Source organism: Nuphar pumila, chromosome 3 (assembly GCF_984573655.1).
Source record: "Nuphar pumila chromosome 3, dmNupPumi1.hap1.1, whole genome shotgun sequence".
Taxonomy (NCBI): domain Eukaryota; kingdom Viridiplantae; phylum Streptophyta; class Magnoliopsida; order Nymphaeales; family Nymphaeaceae; genus Nuphar; species Nuphar pumila.
In genome coordinates, this window is record NC_143251.1 from 113,552,903 (window position 1) to 113,570,635 (window position 17,733).

The 17,733-nt window shown below is 41.3% G+C and overlaps 1 protein-coding gene across 1 annotated transcript; it reads left to right on the top strand.

Annotated features, from left to right (window-relative positions):
- Positions 1–12,418: 12,418 nt before the first annotated feature.
- LOC149843349 (uncharacterized) lies at positions 12,419–15,368 on the top strand. Its single transcript, XM_090000895.1, has 4 exons — positions 12,419–12,827; positions 13,664–14,068; positions 14,556–14,764; positions 15,123–15,368. Exons 1-4 carry the CDS (start codon positions 12,419–12,421, stop codon positions 15,366–15,368), a joined length of 1,269 nt encoding a protein of 422 aa, XP_089857021.1.
- The last annotated feature ends 2,365 nt before the right edge of the window (positions 15,369–17,733 follow it).

The window sequence follows — 17,733 nt, forward strand, 5'->3', positions numbered from 1 at the left end:
CGACCCGGAGGTCGGCTCAGGCTTGGATGAGAGCAGAGAGAGGGTCGACAGGGGCCGACCCCTCTGCACCTGGGATCGGAAGGGGCGCAACCCCTTTCGCTCTTTTTTATTAGGGACCGGTTCGGTCCGGGCACCCGGACCGAACCGGGTCGGTCTGGGTGCGACCCAGACCGAGCCCACCGGTCTGAGTTACGCCTAGACCGAGCAAAAAAAAAAAAAATCAGAGGGGGCTGGTTCGGCCTTGGTTCGAACCAGACCGAACCGGGTCGCACCCAGACCGAACCGAGACAGGTTGAAAAAAAATATAATCATTAAAATAATTTTTGTTGCTTGGGTGAACCGGTTCGGGTCGAACCGGTTCAGACCAAACCGGTTCGGATGGAACCAGTCCCAGTAGAATCGGTTCAGACCGAATCATGTCTGAACTAAACCGATTTGGATGAACCCGAGTCAGGACGAACCAGTTCAATCTAACTGAATCTGGGTTCTCAGCTTGGATCCAGTTAGATCTGGACCTGTTCTGAATCCAGACTGACTGTTTTGGATCTGATTGGATCAATCTTGGATCCATTTCAGAACTAGATCTAGATCAGACTGTTCTGGATCCAGTCAGACTGTGTTGGATCCAGTAAGAGGGTATGTATCATGTTCTGGATCCAGTCAAGCTATTTTGGATCCAATTAGAATATCCTGGATCTAGTGAGACTTTTCTGGATCCAGTCAAGCAGTTTTGGATCCGGATAAGTGTTGAATCTAAATCTAGGCAGTCAGGGTTTAGATTCAGATCAGAATTTGGATTCGGATTGCATCATGAGATAGTCTCAAGTTGTCTCGAAATCCGAAATGTACCAAGATATCCATTTGGATACTTGAGATCCATTTCAGTAAAATGGACATATCTTTGTACTTCAAACTCAGAATCGAGTGAGGTTTGGTGCGTTGGACTCATATTATAGAGAGGAATCTACTAGTTTATTGAGTTCAGTAAAAACAATTATACATAAATTGAGGTTCTTGAGTAAGATTCGGAAGGGATATTTTGGTGATTTGGTAATAGGTTTTGTGAATTAATTCAAATATGTTGCTTTAATGACCAGATCCTACTGTTAGAGCATCTTGAGACTCACTTTTGGTGAAAGTACAGTGTGCGCACTTGAGGTAGGGGATATTATAAGTAATCTTAGATATAAATCAATATTTTACATTATTTGTTATTGAATAAATTGTAATTACTTTTATTCTGTTATAAATGATGAACATTGTAAGAAAAAGTTCATTATCTGGTTCATATGGCAAACTTCTTTGTCGCTATGCCACGACCTAAAAAAAAGAGGGAAACACATAGTGCATATCACCATATCCAAGGGTGCTGTGCATTCAATCGTTTTAGTACATGATGAGATTACAGCTCCAAAGAGAATGTGGGACCTAATGAGTTATGTAAGATTCATCAACTCAAGATACCCAGCCCATCTTATTCTTGCATGCTATAGTTCACTTGACATGGTTTGAGCTTAACTTATTGTACATGTTCAAAATGGTTTCAAGTCAATCGCACAATGAGCTGAAACTCGGAATTGAAATGATGTGATCTCCTCAAATGATATCTGGGTAGGACTCTAAGCAAGTCATGCGAGTCTCAAAAGGGAGGCAATCAACTGTTGCATCTTGACTGACATATTGAGCCAGTGATGATCCTGACCACATACATTACTGTGTCTGAGCAAGATTCTATTAATTGCTTCATTGTCTCTTACTGTTCGCCTATGTATTGAGGAGGAATACAAAGGGTGTGTTTGCGTGCCCAAGGAAGTTCAGGCTTTCTGTTGGAACAGTCAAAAGACTATATATAAATTTTCATTTTTGTGGGACCCACTATCACAATGCATAGGGGGGCTTCCTAAAATCAACGCTAAGACTCTGCAGTGAGTGTTGCCGCAGAGCCTCCTTCCAGAGGATGCAAATGCACACAATAGAAAAAAGACTGGAAAAAAAAAATCAAAGGAACTCATTAGTCGCAATCGACTACCCGAAAAAAGCAAATGCGATAACTAAATCAGTTTATCACCAACCATGCTGATTCAAAACCGTGCAGGCATCAAAACGGTGCTAGAAATGAAGGAAGAGAATGTATTATTTAGCCTGGATGGCTACTTGTAGCTCTGGGGCCTGGTCTGGGTGCACTATAGTCAATCAATCGACCTGGTTTTCAAATCCCAATGTGATTATTGTTTAACAAGATTCAGCATTGCAGATCAGAGTTTACCTCCGAACCAGACATTGAACAAAATTAGCTGAGGACTCACTAGACTTATAGCAGCTGTAAGAGAGAGAGAGAGAGAGAGCCAAAAGTAATTCAACATTACCACTCATGAAGATCAACAAAATGTTGAACCCATGAACTGGACAAGAGCAAAAGCCAAAACAAATAAAGAAAGCAGAAGAGAAAAGAACATCAGACAGATAAAACGGGCTCACGCCGGAGCCGCTTGCCCAGATTGCGGCAAAAGAGAGGTAGCGTGTGTGTGTGAGAGAGAGAGAGAGAGCCGAACTATAACCATCAACATTACGATACGAACAACAGGTTCAACCAACATTGAACCTACCGGGAAACCAAAACACGGGCCCAAGACATGCCAAGGAGCCCAAAAAAAGAAAAAAGAAAAAAGAAAAGTAGCGATGCAAGGAAAAAAGGAAGAAATACAAGAAACAAATACAGTTAGGCGACGAGCATCACCCTGGATCATGAATGGTCCCTGGAGGCAGATGGTGTTGCAGATCAGGGATGTTGATGCGGAGAATGGCGTATACGTCCGCCAAAATAAGGTTCACCATTTTGTTGAACACTGCCGGAATATGCCGAAAAATAGCGTTGTTGCGAGTCATCCATACGACCCACCAAGACGAGAGCAGCCAGGTTCGCCAAATAATATGCCATTTGTTGCAATGACGAACTTGTTGAGGGCCCCACAACAAATCGTTGGCGAACGATTCCTGACGCACGCTAACCCCCGGCTTATTCCAAGTCACCTTAAAGATGTTTTGAAAAACAGAGCACTCCCAAAAAAGGTGAAAGGCAGATTCTTCCACCGCCTCACACAACACACATTTACTCGACAGATGAAATCCGATGGATTTGAGGAAGTTGTCAGTCTGCACCCGATTGTGTAAGATTTGTCAAGCCAGAAAACATGATCTCGGAGTGGGACCCTTGCCCCAGATCAGGTTCGTCGGGAACCGGTCCACCCCCGACGGAAGGAGAGCGAGGTAGCCTTCTTTTGAGCGGAAAGATTCGTTCAGAGCAAGGTTACGACCAAAGAACTGAGACTGCGAGTCAACATTGCCATTATGAGACAGAACTGCAGACCATGCTTGGATCCATGATCGTCGAAGCTTTGACATAGTTCGCTGACGCATGTTTGTGGCCCCCACCAATGATTCCACACCACCGTATTTAGTTAGAAGCACGCTTGCACACGGAGACCCAGGTTGGTGTGCAAGCCAGCTCTGCTTCACGACCAGAATCATACTTCTCAGCCGGGAATCCTTGATTCCCAAACCCCCCCTATTTGGGGGTAGTCGAAGAGTGTCCCACCCTATAAGGTGGCGCTTGTTTTTGGGACCTCGCCCAGACCACAGGAAGTGCGTCACTACCTGAGCTATCTTCTTACTAACCCCCATAGGCATCAGGAACATAGACATAAACAATTCTGGCATAGCAGAAAGAACGTGCTTGATGAGAGTTAGTCTACCCGCGATAGAAAGGTAGGACGCTTGCTAGCCCGATATTTTTTCCTGAACCCTTTGGATAGTGGTGCTCCAGGCTGCCGTTGAAACACGACTGATTTGAAGCGGCAGACCCAGATAAGAAAAAGAGTTATCCGAAACCGAGCATCCAAATATCCGCTGGCCCATGTCCAACATTAATGGAGGGGCGTTGACCATGGATAGACAACACTTCTCATAGTTCAAGGATAGACCTGACATCGATTGGAAAAAAAAGAAGGACGAGCTTGAATCTTAACATTTGTTGGATGGAGGCCCTTCCGAAGATAATTATGTCATCAACGTAGGTCAGGATCTGACTACGACACTCTTGAATACCGAGAGATTCAATTAGATCACCCTCCACTGCCCTCTTCACCAAAACCACCAGGCCTTCAGAGACGACGTTAAAGAGTAGCGGAGACAGAGGACATCCTTATCGAAGACCACGCCCAAGTTTGAACTGTTTTCCTTTGACCTCATTGATCTGAAACTGAGATTGGGCATTGGTTACCAGCTCATGCACCCAGCTAGAGAAACGCCTATCGAAGCCCAAGTTTGCCAACATGTTGAAGAGGAACGACCAATGAACCGAGTCGTAGGCTTTATGAAAGTCAAGCTTCAGGGTGAAAAATGCTCCCCCGCTGATCTTTAGGGACTGCAACACTTCAGTGGCCAAAATGAAGGAATGTTGAAGTCTTCTGTTAGGAATGAAGGCGAATTGTTCCTCCGAAAAAATCTTAGGAGCAATTGACCGCATCCTGTTAGCTAAGACCTTTGCGATATAAACTCCCTAACACTGATATAGGTCTAAACCGCAAGATATCTGATGCGGCTTCCTCCTTAGGAATAAGCGACACAATTGCTAGGTGAGAGTGAACCGGCAATCGGCCATTACGATGAAACTCGGCAAAGACACTAAGAATGTCACTCTTAACGCATTGCCAGAATATGCGAAAGAAATCCACAAGATACCCATCAAAACCTGGAGCTTTCCACCCAGACGACTCCCGCACCGCCGAGACGATTTCTTCTTCGGTGAACAACCCCTGAATCGAGTTGGATAATGCTCGATCCATGGACAAAAATAAAGTTGAACCCATATTGCCACCTACAGCTTGGTTGCAGGAATACAGGTTAGAAAAATAGTTGGAGACAACATTGATTACCTGATCGCCCGAAAAGGAGACACCATTGATATACAGAGTGTGAATCGCATGTCTTCGATGCCTGTGAGACGCCAAAGAATGAAAGAACCTTGTATTCCCATCTCCCGCTTTAAGCCAAGTCACCCTTGACCACTGCTTTCAACGAATCTCATCATTTAGACGCCACGATTGCACTAGAAGAGTCAGCTCGGCCGATCTAGCATTGAGACATTCAATATCTGATGCATTCATATAGGACGTGTCCAAGAGAGACTGGTTGATAGAAGCCAGCTCTCGCTCCCAATCCCCCAGATTTTGGAATTTGCTTATTCTATTGAAAATAAGCCAAGATTTGATATCGCGGGATAGACGAAAAAGCTTAACCATGCATCTTGTAGCCGCCCGTACTGCAAAGCAAGGTTTATTCCAAGATTGATGAACTAACGACTCGAAGCCCGTCTCCTTAAGCCACCATTGCTCAAATCTAAAGGAGTTATCGCCGGTGAAGCCTTGACCCCATCGGATAACAATCTGACTATGATCTGAGACAGATGGTGGAAGAAGGCAACAAGAGATGTCATTAATAGAACTCAACAGCTCTGACGAAACGAGCACCCTGTCTAGCAGACGGAAGCACGGTGTGGATCGTCGATTGGACCACGAGAAAGCTTCACCCACATGGGGAACGTGGTACAACCGGTTCATCTGAGAGAGAGAGAGAGAGAGAGAGAGCATTAGATGTAACATTATGTGCATCAAAGTCGAAATGCTATATTCTCTCAAAGGAGCCAAAACCATAAACAACATACAAAACACAAAAAGTGTGAACTTATGAAACCCTATTCTGTGTGATCAGAAACATTGTCTTTCTCTAAACACCAACTATACATAAAGAGTTTCATATTCATTGCCATCGAAAATGACTAAAGCTGATGAAACTGTTTAGATGCAACGACACAACATAGTTGCTTCACTGCTTGAAAAGCTTCCACATCAAGAGATGAGTTTGCCAAGCGTTTCATATTGGCCTCCTTGGTAGCTTCGATAAAATCACTTGCCTGGCTGAAAACGAAAAGGCTTGCACATTCCCAAGCTGTACAACCCTTGCAGTTGAGGCCTGCAATGTCATGTAGCCAATGGCTTTAATAAGAGAAAAAAAAAGTCAAGCAACTTAAAGACTTTAAATGCTTGGTAATTCAAGAAGTAGCCCAAAATTAATATTGACCATTAAACCACTAAAAAGCATCCTTAAAAGGAAAAAAAAGAACTTCAGTCATCGACAAAGAAAAAAGACATTAGCAACTAAAATAATATATAAAGTTCAAGAGAGCGCAATGGACAAAGTGTGTGTGTGTGTGAGAGAGAGAGAGAGCCGAAAAGCGATCAACATTACTTAAAAGTGAAACTCAACAAAGCGTTGAGACCCACAAGCACAAACACAACAACATAACATGAGAACACCAATAACACAAAAAAAACACAAAAAAAAAACAGAAAAAGCATGAACACAAAACGGAATCCAGGACCACAAACATCTATATGAGGATCAGTTGGTGGCAGAGGCATGTCTTTGAGATATATGCGTAAGATAGCATACACATCAGCCAAGACCCTATGGGTCAAACGGTTAAGGTTGAACGGGACATTCTGAAAAGTAGCATCATTTCTGGCCATCCATATGAACCACCACACTGTAAATAACCAAACTCTCCAAATAGTCCTCCACTTCTTTTCGCATCTAATTATAGCAGAGCGAGGATAAGATCTAACGCAAAACAGCCCTCCCGCACAACAACTGATGGAGCCCTCCAAGTTTTAGAAAACAAATCTTAAAAATATAGAGTAGATCAAACTCGGTGAGGATAGATCCAGCCCTTAGAACGCACCTGGCTTTGGTTATTTTACCACTCTAGCAAGCATGATCAAGAAAAGGATGGAATTAGAATGGTTAACTAGCAAAAACTTAACCGTATTGACATATTCAAGTAGGGCTGGTAAACGAAACAGAGCTGCTCATGGTTAGGCTTGTCCCTAACTCTGCTTTCTACAAATAAAAAACACAGCAAACAAACATCCTTTGTGCTTTTCTACTTTTTTTACATGCACAATTTTGGGCAGACGACATAGATAATAAACTATTTCTCTTTTATATGATTTCATAGTTAGAGCTATCAACTAATGAAATTACCTTCATAACACACAAATGACTTCCTTGGCATTGTTTTGAACATGCAAGGGACGGTCCAGATTTTTGGATGAGCAAAAGGGTCAATTTTGGAATGTGGATCATCTGATATTATGGAGGTGTCTTAATAGGGTATATTGTTATGTGTAAGAAGGAAGGGAGAGAGAATTCAAAGGAGAAACTGGGCTGTTTTGGAAAAGGTGGTCTTGATGAGGTGGAATAGTCCCATATTGATAGTGCTTGAGTTTTTTGTGGGCTTTATATGCCACAAGTGAACTCATACACTTGTTCTTGAGAATAAGAGAGTGGGATGACCACCACACACACACACACACGCTCGCCCACCGTGCCGAGCCGTGCCGTGCCAGGTTCAATTTCGGTTTCGGTTTCGGTTTTTGGTAATTGGCCCTTTAGGGCCATATCCAATCAAGACAAAGTACCTTTTTACACAAAGTTTCTTTGGATATTTGGATTCTGTAACGAGTTATGGGAAATGATAACGGGTCATGACTCCTCGTAGTCCATGTCCGTTATGGCTCTTCAGATTCCGTAACAGATTTCGATCTTTCGAAGTCCGTTAACGGATCACGTCTCCTCAGAATCCGTAACGGGTCCTTCCACGTTTCATAACTGTTCGTGGGTTATAAAAGCATGGTAAGGGCTGGGGTTACGCAGAGGCAGAGACATACGCATTTATGAAGCTCTGCGATTTCCCATCTCACCTGTTGCTCTCTCTCTCTCTCTCTCTCTCTTTCCTGAGTTATCCCGAAAGGGTGTTCTGCAACATTTGGTTCGTGGAGGTTGTTTTCGAAGGACAATCCGCCGGAGTGCACCGTTCGGTTCGTCGTGGCTATTGTATCCTGGGGGAAGGACGCCGGACCCTGATTTGCACTGTATGTGGGGGCGAATCTTCTCTAAGGGGAGTACTTTCGTAAGCCTTAGCCTGTTACATAATCTAAACATGTTTTCTTCATGTTCTTTGCATCTGTTTGCTCTTATGCTGTCGTCTGGATTTTGGTTGTTTGCGGAAACCGACATGCCTGCTCCCTGTTATTGTTTCGATTATCTGTTGATCATGCTATATACACTGTTGTATTTCCTGTTTTCTATCGTGTATTATATCATGATGACGATTGTGAAACTGTGTGATCCGAAATATGATCCAACATATATGTTGTCCGAGATTCTCAGATACTGTTTGTATCAGTCGGCCGGATGAACCTTAGATTCAGTCTTAATGGGAGAGGGTTTGAAGGATGGGTGAGAATATTGAATCTCATCCGGGATTCATCATGTATTTTTGTTGAAACTTCAAGAAGAGGTCAGGTGGGTCTCATCAACAGAGGCTTGGAAGGAAGATGCACAGCTAATGACCATTTGCAGACCTTGATCAATCGTTTATGGTCAATTGGAATAAGTTTACTCCATTGCGAGATCTCTCGTGACATTGACCATTAGAGAGGTCGATAGAAAATTTTGAGCCCTGATTGGGTTCCCTCAATGTAAATATGTTAATATTTTCCTAATAAACAGGTAGAGGTCTGCCTAACTCCAGTTTTCTATGCGGAAAAAAAGTCACTAGTATGGATGATGCTATCTAGGAGTTCTTCGGTCAACCATAGCCGGAAAACTGTTGAAACAAAAATGATGAACAACACAGTTTTTTTTTTATTCCATTTCTACCACTAATTTTTATAAGAACCATTTATACCACATGATAAGACAAAAATGCAAGGATTTCATTGCCTTATTCAATACCACTTCTGGTGGTCGCTTTGCTAGCTTGCACTACCAATGTGTTTTCTAGCCATAAGTGAATATAGAATTAATTGACATTTCTGAGCACCCATACGGCTGAAAAATAAGTGGCACACTCCAACAAGATAGTGCCAAAGGCTAGCTCCTTTGCACCAATAAAAATATATACAAAACAAAGCAAGAGGTGAACCTTAATTAGATACATATTTACATATAATTGAGTCATTTTAAGTTGGATTTGGATAAAACCCAAATTTGGCAGTAGGAAGGGGGGGGGGCAGGATGCAGGAGCGAGAAGCGATGTAATTTTAAAATTTTAATGTGTAGAACGACTTGAAAATGAACCAAGAATCGTATTGAAAGCGAGAAGAAAAGTGAACCAGAATTGAGATAGGAATCAAATCAGAATAGAAAAAGAAGTTTTGGAGTTTCTAAGTTGGGTTCGGAGTTAAGGCAAGGTATGAGATAACTTATTAAGGTTGGGGTCTGCTACAGTTGTGGTTCAATTGAGAAGGGTCAAAGTTCCACATATGAGGTTTTGAGAAGGTCGAGACCGCCATTGGTTTGATGTTGACTGCACCAGTTTGGGTGGGCTTAGGTTGCACCTTGGTTCACTTGGAAGAACAAACCCACTAGGAGATTAACTCACCCAATAGAGCATGATTAACCCTTAGATAGAGAGTGAGACAAGTCTAGGTGGTATGGACTCGCAAAGGGGAGAGAGAGACTCTAGCTTGAAAGAGAGAGAGAGACACCCTTAGAGAGGAGCTTAAGCTAGAGAGAGAAAGAGTGTGTGAGAGACGAATTGAGATAAAGGAATCAAGTTCACATTTTTTCATTCATACTCAATATATATAGGCCAAGAGAGGGCTCTTAAATCCTTCACAAGTTAAAGTTGCAAAAACTAAAACAAATACTAAAACTAAGTAAAGCCTTGAGACTCCTAAGATAAACTTAGGTAAACATATTTGGACTACACTAAAAATGAAGTAGACAAAACAGAAATAGACTCACACTTTGACTTCCTCTTGTCCATAATTAGAGAGAACTTTCAAGAGGTTTACATGAGTTCCATGAAGCCCACTAATAGGTGGGTCCCATCAAGCCTTAACCTTTAGAAATAGGATGAGCGTCCCCCTAGGTGGGTCTCACTTGCTTCTTCAATGTTGAGCTATTGAGATGATTCCCCATGCATGGGTCCTATAAGCTTTAGTAAATGAAGCTTGGAGTTTGGATTTGGATCTACAGGGAATGAACCCACAACAAGTGCTTGGACCTTTGAACCAGGATATGGGTCTTCTTCAAATGGGTCCACATCAATAACTTAGATGACATCTAATTTTTCCATATGACAACTTACATGGTGCCTAATTTTTTCACGCGATACCTACATGGTGTCTAAGTGTTTTAAGTGACAAATCTAGACACGTCGTTTATCCAAGGCGTCTAACTTTTTAGGGTCATAAAGGTTAAAATTGTACAAAAATTAAGTAGGCATGTTTGATATATTTTGAATAATGAAGTCACCATGTTTGACATATTTCTTTAACCTCGACCAAAGCATAGAATGGTGCCAAAAGTGAGTGCCATCTATGTCAATATTTTTTTTCCAATTTTCTTAATGGGTTTATATATCTTATTGCATTTAATTATTATATTTGCAGATACTTTTCAAGTTTTTTTAGAAAAAATGAGTATTTTTTAATTTATTGTGAATCTTTTTCTCTCCATGGTTTTTTCTTGTGAACAAGATTTGTAGCATTGGTTTCGACTTTTGAGTAGGTTTACAGAAAAACAGATATAGGATGGATCATGGCAGATCCAAATCTGATTTGGAAATGCAAACAACAGATTCAAATTTGAATCATATTGGATGTATGGATAAACTCAGATGCAAGATATATGTGGTAATATTTGATATAGTGAAAAAAATGGGAAACAAGCTCTTTACATGTACTAAAAAAAAACAATCAGATTAGATTTGAATCCAAATATGAATCAGATCTGAGTTTAAATATTGATTTGAACCCTATCCAAACCTGAAAACAATCTAATTAAATCCAAATCTGATTCGAATTGATTTAAACATTTGGATCTTACCATAAGAATCGGAATCCGGAAAAAAACATATTGGTTCAGGATGGAATATTCGGACTATTTTTGTCGGTCCATTTATACCCATACTTTTGGGCACAGAGGGTTCGTATTGGAATTGCGAGGTGAGGAGGGGTGTTCACGGTATTATTTTCAACGGCTAGGGGCTGAAAAGAAATTTCGTCCAACAGAATTTTTCCCGCTCTCTCTCTCTCTCTGGATCAACGGACAGCGCCGTGTTCAATGTTCCCCATCGTCCCCGCACTCCCTCTGGGGCTCCGTGCAGCTGAGAAATGCCCTCTCTTTTTTGTCTTTCCTAAATCCCCAATATGCCCCTCCCCAAAAAATGGAAGTGGAGAAACTCTCTCTCTCTCTCCACCATTCCTGTGCATCAGCAGCTCCTTCTAAGTCTAATGATAAACCCCAATAGCCTCTACTACCCCCAAATCCCCTTGCTTCTTATAGAAGCTTCTGGGGTCCCCCTCTGAGTCTGATCCCTCGGGGAGTTTGGGTTTCTGTTTTTTTTTGGTGGACCAGGAGCTTTTAGGGTTTTCAAACAGTGTGCTTCTCTCTCTCTCTCTCTGGAGTTTTAGTGTGGGTCTTGGTATTTTTTTGAGGTGTTCTTTTTCATGAGGTCTGAGAGGAATGTTGGGATTCTGTAGTTGGTGAGATTCATAGTTTTTTTTTTCTTTCTCTCTCTCTTTTAAAGCTTTTGAGAGATTCCTTTTCTCTTGTGTGTGCGTGTTTTGCCTTTTGTGATCTTTTGAGGTTTTAGTGTGAAGAAGCAATGGCTGGGAAGTGTTTAAAGAGGTGAGGGAGATGCAATGGCAAGATGGGTTGTAGGTTTTTGGAAGTGTAACTTTGCAACAGGTTCAGTCTCTTCTCAGCGTTTTTTACCTCCCGGGGTATTGGTGAAAGACTGAAACTTTGAGGATTTTCTGAGGGAACTGTTATCGGGTGTGGATCTGTTGCAGAGGAGGGTTTTGCTAGGGTTTTAGTTAAAAGGCTGAGCTTCGATGATGATGATGATGATCTGCGTTTAGTTCAGGATTTGGGAGGTCCTTTTCGACCGCGGAGACTGGGGATTAGAGTTGCTCATTTGTTTCAAAGAAGAGAATTTCTGAGTTTTTTAGTTGAGAGAGGGCGAGAAGATCAGAAAACTGTAGTGTTTGCTATGGTTTTAACTTGCAATGCAAGTCCCGATCCAGAGCGGTGTCGAGGGAATTTAAACTTTTATTAGCTTTTGCGTGGCTGGTTTTCCTTATACACATCAAGCATTGTGCTGGATTTGGCGTGGAAATTAGATCATTTGTTCGATTCTTGAATGATTGATTTCATGGCCGCAGTTGCTCATCTGAATCCCGTTAGAGTTTTCTTTTGATTGCTGGGAATCCGGCATTTCAATCAAAAATACAATTTGGAGCTGTCAAAAGATTGCTAAACGGAGTAGGATTTCAGAGGCGTAGCAATGAATTTCTTTAATGGGAAGATCTTTCGGAAGGCCCACAAGAAAAGTGGGGAGAAAGAACCAGATTTGACTCAGGTATCCAGTGAAGCAGCTAATGGGAAGGAAGAATTGCAGGCTGCGTCGATAACCGGTAGTGTTGATAAACCTGTGGACATCGAGGATGACGATGATGATTTCATAACCGGCGAAGTGAAGAGGCAGATAAGAGAATTGAGGAAGAACCGTTTCATGGTGTTGATACCTGAGGAGGATGCGTATATGGAGGAGACAAGCTCCAGCGAGTGGAGGGACTCAGAAGCTGATGCTGAAGATAGTAACTCTAGTTGTGGATTTGAGAATGTATACAATCAATACAGCCAGAAGATGTTCTTTTTTGACAGGATGACTGCTGAACAGATGCCTGGAGCAGGTACTGAATTCCACCAATTTTCTAGGGCAATATTGTTTATTGACACGCTATGTTATGCGAAAAAATACTGTTTATTGACACTCCATTGTTCTGATTTTCTCAGAATTTGGTGTTTCTATAGAATTGGAAGCATGGTTTTTATTTGGTTAGGAGTTTGTTGAATTTTCATTTAGTTTTAGGAGATATTTCTTTGTTCCTTTTCCACATCATGCACAAGGATGCATTATAAGTGTCATGCATTTGTATAAATTTCTATTTCACAATTCATTATTTCTTTTCTTTTCTCTTATTAAAGTTGCTAACTGGCCTGAAGCTGAGGTATTCCCCTGTGTTTGATTTGCTGTATCTTCTTGTAAATTTTTTTGCACTGAAGTATCGTAATCCAAACCAGTTTATGGTTAATATTCTTGACTTTGGATCACCGCTTTGGGCATATCTCTGCTTGTGCAAGGCCTCTTCCCTGCTGTGGCAGACTTGGGTTCAGCATAGCCTTTGCTTTCCATGGTCTCTCTCTCTCTCTCTCTCTTCTTGTTGGAAAAAAAATCAGCCAGTTATTATCCTGTTGCTAGATGTACTTTTTAATGAGGATGAATATATCTCTATTGTCTATGAAGTTATGAATTTACTCAAGCAGAAAAGGAATGATGGGACTAAAAGGGGCCTTAATAAAAGGAATGCTAGAAAACTAATTTGTTTGAAATTTGCAAATAAAGTGAAATGAATTTTTTTTCCCTATAGTCCATTTATCCTTAGCTTTGTTTCTTTTGAAAGTTACTCTTGCTTATAATATTTTTTCACAATGGAACCAATAATTTTGATGTCGTCCTTGGCTTTAGGTTCTCCAATTCCTTCGAGAAAAGCCCAAAGATCTGCATCAAAGAAGATAGCATCAACTCTTGGTTGTTTGTCTCTAAAGAAATCAAAATTTCAGGATGATGCTGAGCATTTGCAAGAGCGCTATCATGATCCATATCAAGATCTTGAAACTGCATATGTTGCTCAGGTATGCTTGACATGGGAAGCTCTCCACTGCCAATACAAACGATTCAGAGAGAAGATAATGTCAACAGAACTCCAAGCTCTTCCATGTTATGGCTGTGTGGCGCAGCAGTTTCAGCAATTTCAAGTTATGTTACAGAGATTCATGGAGAATGAGCCTTTCGAACCTGGTCATAGACTGGAGATTTATGCCCGGGCTAGAGTTTCCATGCCAAAGTTGCTTCAAGTCCCGAGTTTCCAAGGTAATTGCTGCTCCTTTGGTACAGCAAGCTATCTATCTTTATATTATTAGTGAATTTTAAGATACAGGAGGACTTGCATATGATGCTCGATAATTAAGAAATTTAAAATGGATTATTTTAATAAACTTTCCTTAAAAAAAACTTTAATAAACTGGGCTAGATAAAAATAGTTTAAGTTCCTTCTACCTAAATGAATCCTTTTTTTTTGCGTGTTTGAAAAGTTATTTTATATTCATGGTAGAAAAGATGTGACACCTTATCTAAAAGTATGAATTGCAATACGTGCACCTTTCTATTGGCATGTTTTATTTATTACTTGTCATATATTATCTTTGTGATTTTTGGATATCCACACAGATCTTTTGATTGAAGAACCACATTTTGGATTTGGCAATTCTTCAAACAGATGAGAGGTTTTCTGTTGCATGTTGTGTCATATTTCTCTTTTATTTTCATTGTAAAAAGGTTGCTTCTTGAATATATCAAGGTGTGGACCAGAAGGAAACAAGTGAAGAGTCAGATTCAGACTCATCCACCTCCGCATCTGAGCTCCTCAAGATATTTGAAGATTGTATCCTGTTATTTTGCCAATTTCTAAAGATGGATAAGAAAAAAGCAGTCGGTGTTGTAAATGTTTTTGGAGGCCACAACCAACTTTCTGGTCTCTTGCAACGAACAAAAACTGATCTTGACAAGGTACTAGATTCTGCCATGTTCCTTTTCATTGACATGTCTATTCTTGTGTTCTGACCTTGTGCCACCATCAGTAGCTGGCTTTATGTAAAGTCTTTGATTGCTGTTTGTTCCGATTTCTTGCAACCGAAGTTGGTTGATCCCTGTGTAAACTTGTCTATGTGGAAATTATTTTTTTTCTTGAGGTATTATGATTTAGTTATGTATTTGAATTTTGAAGTAAAATACAAAAGAAAATCTCTTTTCATGGTTGCTCTTTTGTCTTTTTTTTTGTTGTTGTTGTGAAGTATTGATAGAATCAGATGTCATACTTGTTGCTTGTTTGGTAATTCATAAAATCATTTGCCTTTATAAATTCCAGAAGAAGCTGAAATTGAAGGAGCTCTTCAGAAAGAAGAAAGGGTGGAAAAAGAAATCCTGGCCTGTATCACCTGAAGAGGTAGAGCTACTACTTGGCCTTATCGATGCTAGGGTGGTGTCTAGAGTGCTGAGAATGACAAGGATCGATGAAGAACAGTTGCATTGGTGTGCAGAGAAGATCAGCAAGCTGGATTTTCCTGGTGGCAAGTTTCAGAGAAATGCATCTCCGATCCTATTCCCATGTTGATTTCAACCATGGTATTGACCGAAATTCCTGGATCTCTCTTCTGCCTGCTTTGCCTCAATGCTTTTGTTGTTGATATCAATGTTAGTAGCTTAAGAGGCTCAATTTGATGGTTTTGTTGGCAGACCTCTGTATAGTAAATGCTGGTGGATAATGGATATACCTTCTCTGTACCCCAGTTAGGAAAAACATTAATCTGATTCCGCACAGTTGTATTTGGTACTTTCATATAACTCTATGTTATCTTCCATCTAAGAAAAAGAAAAAAGTGAAACCGATGTTGCCCAGCTGCTAATATTTTGTGCCTATCAACAAAGAACTAGACAGCAATATGCTGTTTTAATGAACAGTTTAGTTAGTACAATCTGTGCATGTGTGTGTGGAATTCACATCGAGTGCTTGGAAGGCTGGTGGTTACTGGTAACAAAGAGAATCACTGAAGGTGGCATACTTAGAGAACAGATCTACCCCCTTAGCTAACATAGAAATTCATTTCTGGATAGCATATTTTCAGCATCCCTTCAATCAAGCCGGCATCCAACAATGCCATCCCAGATGCAATGACCTAGGGCTGGTTTTACCAAGTTGCTGTGGGCGGTGGCCACCAAGGCATGACACTCATCTCTTGCTGGCCACTGCTGCAGATTTTCATAAATAAACAACTCAGGCTTATGTTTCCATGAGACCTGGACAACTGTTGTAGTCACAAGGGGCATGGTGCTGCGCCCAGTGGCCTGAGTTTGTCCAGATTGTGTTTGCTGTTTGTTTGCAACCAGATAGGCTACCATTTCACAAGGCTTGAGCAAATTATAATGGTCCGATTGACTAGCCCATTAACCTTCCATGGGGGGGACATGGGCAAGTCCTCAATGTGATCTCAAATATGGATGTGGGGCGTGGGGCGTTAGTAGTTTAAGTGGCAATCAGGAAAGTCATCAACAGCATTTTTTGTGCCATTTGAGAGTGTAAGCTAGTGCACTAGAACCCTGGTACCCCATGTATTTGTGAAGGGCTATGTTAACAAGGACTACGTAAAAGGACACGTGACACGTGACACGTTATTTTGTGTCATTCTTCAACATACGTCTTCTCATAAAGCTCGCTGAAAGAGAGAACCGAGGGTTAGAGTTAAAAGCTTGAAATGGTGGGAGAAATGGATCAGGAACCTACTGTCTCTTCTCACACTAACCTTTCTATACCCTCTTCGTCTAAACAATGGGCTGATATTGTGGAAGAGGGCTCCATCCCTCATCCTGAATCTAATGAACCTCTTTCTGTTATCAATGATGGAGGTGACGGCCAGCTTTCTGTCCCTGCCACCACTTACCAGGATATGGCGTTGCCGTTAAAATTTATGCTTCCAGCTGGGCTTTTTGCTGGTTTATCTACCAAGCGATTGGAGTTTTAGTTTATTTTTTGACAAGTTACATTCTTTTTGGCCGTCTATCAAGGAAATACGTTTTTCCTCCCTTCCCAACGAACTCTTTTTCATTAGAGTTTCAAAGGAATCAGACATGCAGACTGTCATGCATCAAGGCAATTGGAAAGTTGCGGGTTGCACACTGATAATTGATCGCTGGTTTCACGGTATGGATCTTAAAACTTATCTCTCAACTCGAGTTCCTTTTTGGATTGGCCTCCCTGCAGAATTTGGAATCTCAAATTTTATGATGGTGTCCCTCGTTTCTTCAAGGGTTCTCTCCTTGATGTTGATCTGCAAACTCGTAACCTTGACTGTATGGCGTATGCTCGGATACGTATTGAGATCCCCCTCAACTTTTCGCCATCACCAATTATTTCAGTTGTCATTGAAAATGGTAGAACCTTCCTTCAGGAAGTTGAGATTGAGGGTCGGCTGTGAAAGAAATAATGCATGATCAAATGAACACGAACACCACAAAAGTTAACGTCCGACCTATGTCCACGAATATAAATTCTCTCTTATTTATTTCAGCAATCTTCACACTAATATATAGAGAGATTACATTCATAAGAGTAAAACCCCCCTCCAGGAAAGTCGCCGGAGGGGATAAGCGTTAAAAAAATAAACAAAAATAAAAAAATAAATCAAAACAGTTTCCGAGTTGGGGAAAAACTGTTTCGAGGGTTCGAGAAGGGGTGAGGATAAACCTCACCCCCGAAATCCGCGGGAGGGGGGCGAGGTTTATCCTCAGCCCCTCACCTTGCGTGAGGGTTATAAAAACCCTCACACAGGTCCTCCTTCCGCACCCTGCATATATATATATATATATATAGAGAGAGAGAGAGAGAGAGAGAGACGCTTACCGGTGACGGCGGCGAGGTAAGACTCCACCCTCCTCCTCTTCTTCTTCGTTTTTTTTTTCTGATCCGAGCACAAAGGGGGAGG